Below are 2,500 nucleotides of genomic sequence, written 5' to 3' on the forward strand. Positions count from 1 at the left end.
CAGCCCAGACCACATGACCCCAGCCCAGACCACATGACCCCAGCCCAGACCACATCACCTCAGCCCAGACCACATGACCCCAGCCCAGACCACATCACCTCAGCCCAGACCACATGACCCCAGCCCAGACCACATGACCTCAGCCCAGACCACATCACCTCAGCCCAGACCACATCACCTCAGCCCAGACCACATGACCCCAGCCCAGACCACATCACCTCAGCCCAGACCACATGACCCCAGCCCAGACCACATGACCTCAGCCCAGACCACATGACCCCAGCCCAGAACACATGACCTCAGCCCAGACCACATGACCCCAGCCCAGACCACATGACCTCAGCCCATACCACATGACCTCCGCCCAGACCACATCACCTCAGCCCAGACCACATCACCTCAGCCCAGACCACATGACCCCAGCCCAGACCACATGACCTCAGCCCAGACCACATGACCTCAGCCCAGACCACATGACCCCAGCCCAGACCACATGACCCCAGCCCAGACCACATGACCTCAGCCCAGACCACATGACCTCAGCCCAGACCACATGACCTCAGCCCAGACCACATGACCCCAGCCCAGACCACATGACCCCAGCCCAGACCACATGACCTCAGCCCAGACCACATGACCTCAGCCCAGACCACATGACCTCAGCCCAGACCACATGACCCCAGCCCAGACCACATGACCTCAGCCCAGACCACATGACCCCAGCCCAGACCACATGACCTCAGCCCAGACCACATGACCTCAGCCCAGACCACATGACCTCAGCCCAGACCACATGACCTCAGCCCAGACCACATGACCCAACCACAGACCTGGTTATAACACGAGTCTCAAACTCAATGTCACTAAGGGCCACACTGGAAAAAGAGAATCGCACCAGAAGTGTAGAGTTTACTGACATGCTTTTATTTCATCGAAAAAGTGAAATATCTTTGACTGCATGTCTCATATAATCTTCTCTCTTACAGTTTGGTCCACAGAGGTCTGAAAAAGTCAGCAAAAAAAGTTCCAAAACCATCCTAGAATTTACTAATGATTATATTTTCTCAGTATGCTTCCACCCAGCTAACCCACAACAAGCTCTTTCTCAGCCTGAATATTAAACTCTCTGGTTCTGGTTCTGGGGGAAGTTTCTGAGTCTTCGAAATCGGCAAATTTGCCAAATTCTGCTTTGAATGTCTCGTAATTGCAAGTTGAAAAACAGTTTCCAATGTTTTTTTTGCTTTGGCGCACAACTAGGAGGGCCAAAAGTTATTGTGAACCTAAATTGATATACGGGCCGGATCAGAATGTGCGAGGGCCCAGATTTGGCCCGCGGGCCTCGAGTTTGACACCTGTGAGAAGTGTAAGGTAGGGTACCTCTGATGCCGCTGTCACAGATCCAGACCAGGCCGTACTTGGCTCCTTCGTAGCCCGGCATCAGGTTGTTGATCTTGGGGTTGATTCCCACTTTCTTCCCCCCTGAGGAGCAGAGAACATCCATGCTAACGTTAGCGGCTAACAACAGCTACACAGAGAGAGTCAGGTACATGGGTTCAGTTATTACAGGAGAACAGAAAACACATACAGACACACACACACACACACACACACACACACACACACACACACACACACACACACACACACACACACACACAGACACACACAGACACACACACATACACACAGAGAGACACACACAGACAGAGAGAGTTAGGTACATGGGTTCAGTGTGTCAGACGACACAGTACTATATTGTTCCGCACCTACTCTAGCTCAAGCTTATCAATCACTACAGCAGTCTTTTAATTTATTACAGACCATCTTCATTGAACTTAGACTGGTATTAAACGCTGGTAAAACTAAAGTGATGCAGTTCACAAAGTCTCGGACGGTACCCGCATCAACCCCTCTAGCCATTTCCACACTAGATGGGAAGTGCGTTGAAAATGTTTCATCTTATAAATATCTTGGTCTGTGGATTGATGAAAAGCTAACCTTCAAGGTTCATATTGAAAAATTAGTGAGAAAACTGAAAGTGAAGCTTGGTTTTTATTTTAGGAATAAATCCTGTTTTACTACCCAAGCTAGGAAGAAACTGATCGGTGTCACTTTCCTACCAGTCTTAGACTATGGGGATGTTATTTACATGCATGCTGCCTCTACCACGCTGCACACACTGGACACAGTCTACCATGGTGCATTACGTTTCATTACTAATGCTAAATCACGCACTCATCACTGTCGTCTATATGAGGAAACTGGTTTTTAGCTCTTTATGTACAGGTAACACACACTTCATTCAAAGACAACCGAAACTAAATAAAACTACCAAAAGCCGTCTTGGTTCATCTTTCCACTGCTCCAACAATCACCACTCTGGTTTGGTTGAAATAAACCCTTAATTCACCCATTTACATGTGGAGATATGCTGGCTCTATACACGCTAAAAGTCCTGATTATTTACATGGAGTCTGGTGGAGATATGCTGGCTCTATAC

General features: G+C 48.9%; 2 protein-coding genes across 3 annotated transcripts in view; one reads left to right on the forward strand and one right to left on the reverse strand.

Annotated features, from left to right (window-relative positions):
- Positions 1–2,500, forward strand: part of LOC114570782 (uncharacterized) — a 645,073-nt gene that overhangs the window by 169,486 nt on the left and 473,087 nt on the right. The gene's annotated exons all lie outside the window — the stretch shown is intronic.
- The window catches only part of ugcg (UDP-glucose ceramide glucosyltransferase), a 26,076-nt gene that overhangs the window by 11,393 nt on the left and 12,183 nt on the right, over positions 1–2,500 (reverse strand). For both annotated transcript variants that reach the window (XM_028601361.1, XM_028601360.1), the window contains one exon: positions 1,378–1,479. In XM_028601361.1, the coding sequence (XP_028457162.1) occupies positions 1,378–1,479 (102 nt within the window). The remainder of the gene's footprint in view (positions 1–1,377; positions 1,480–2,500) is intronic.

The sequence above is a fragment of the Perca flavescens genome, chromosome 16 (genome assembly GCF_004354835.1).
Source record: "Perca flavescens isolate YP-PL-M2 chromosome 16, PFLA_1.0, whole genome shotgun sequence".
Taxonomy (NCBI): domain Eukaryota; kingdom Metazoa; phylum Chordata; class Actinopteri; order Perciformes; family Percidae; genus Perca; species Perca flavescens.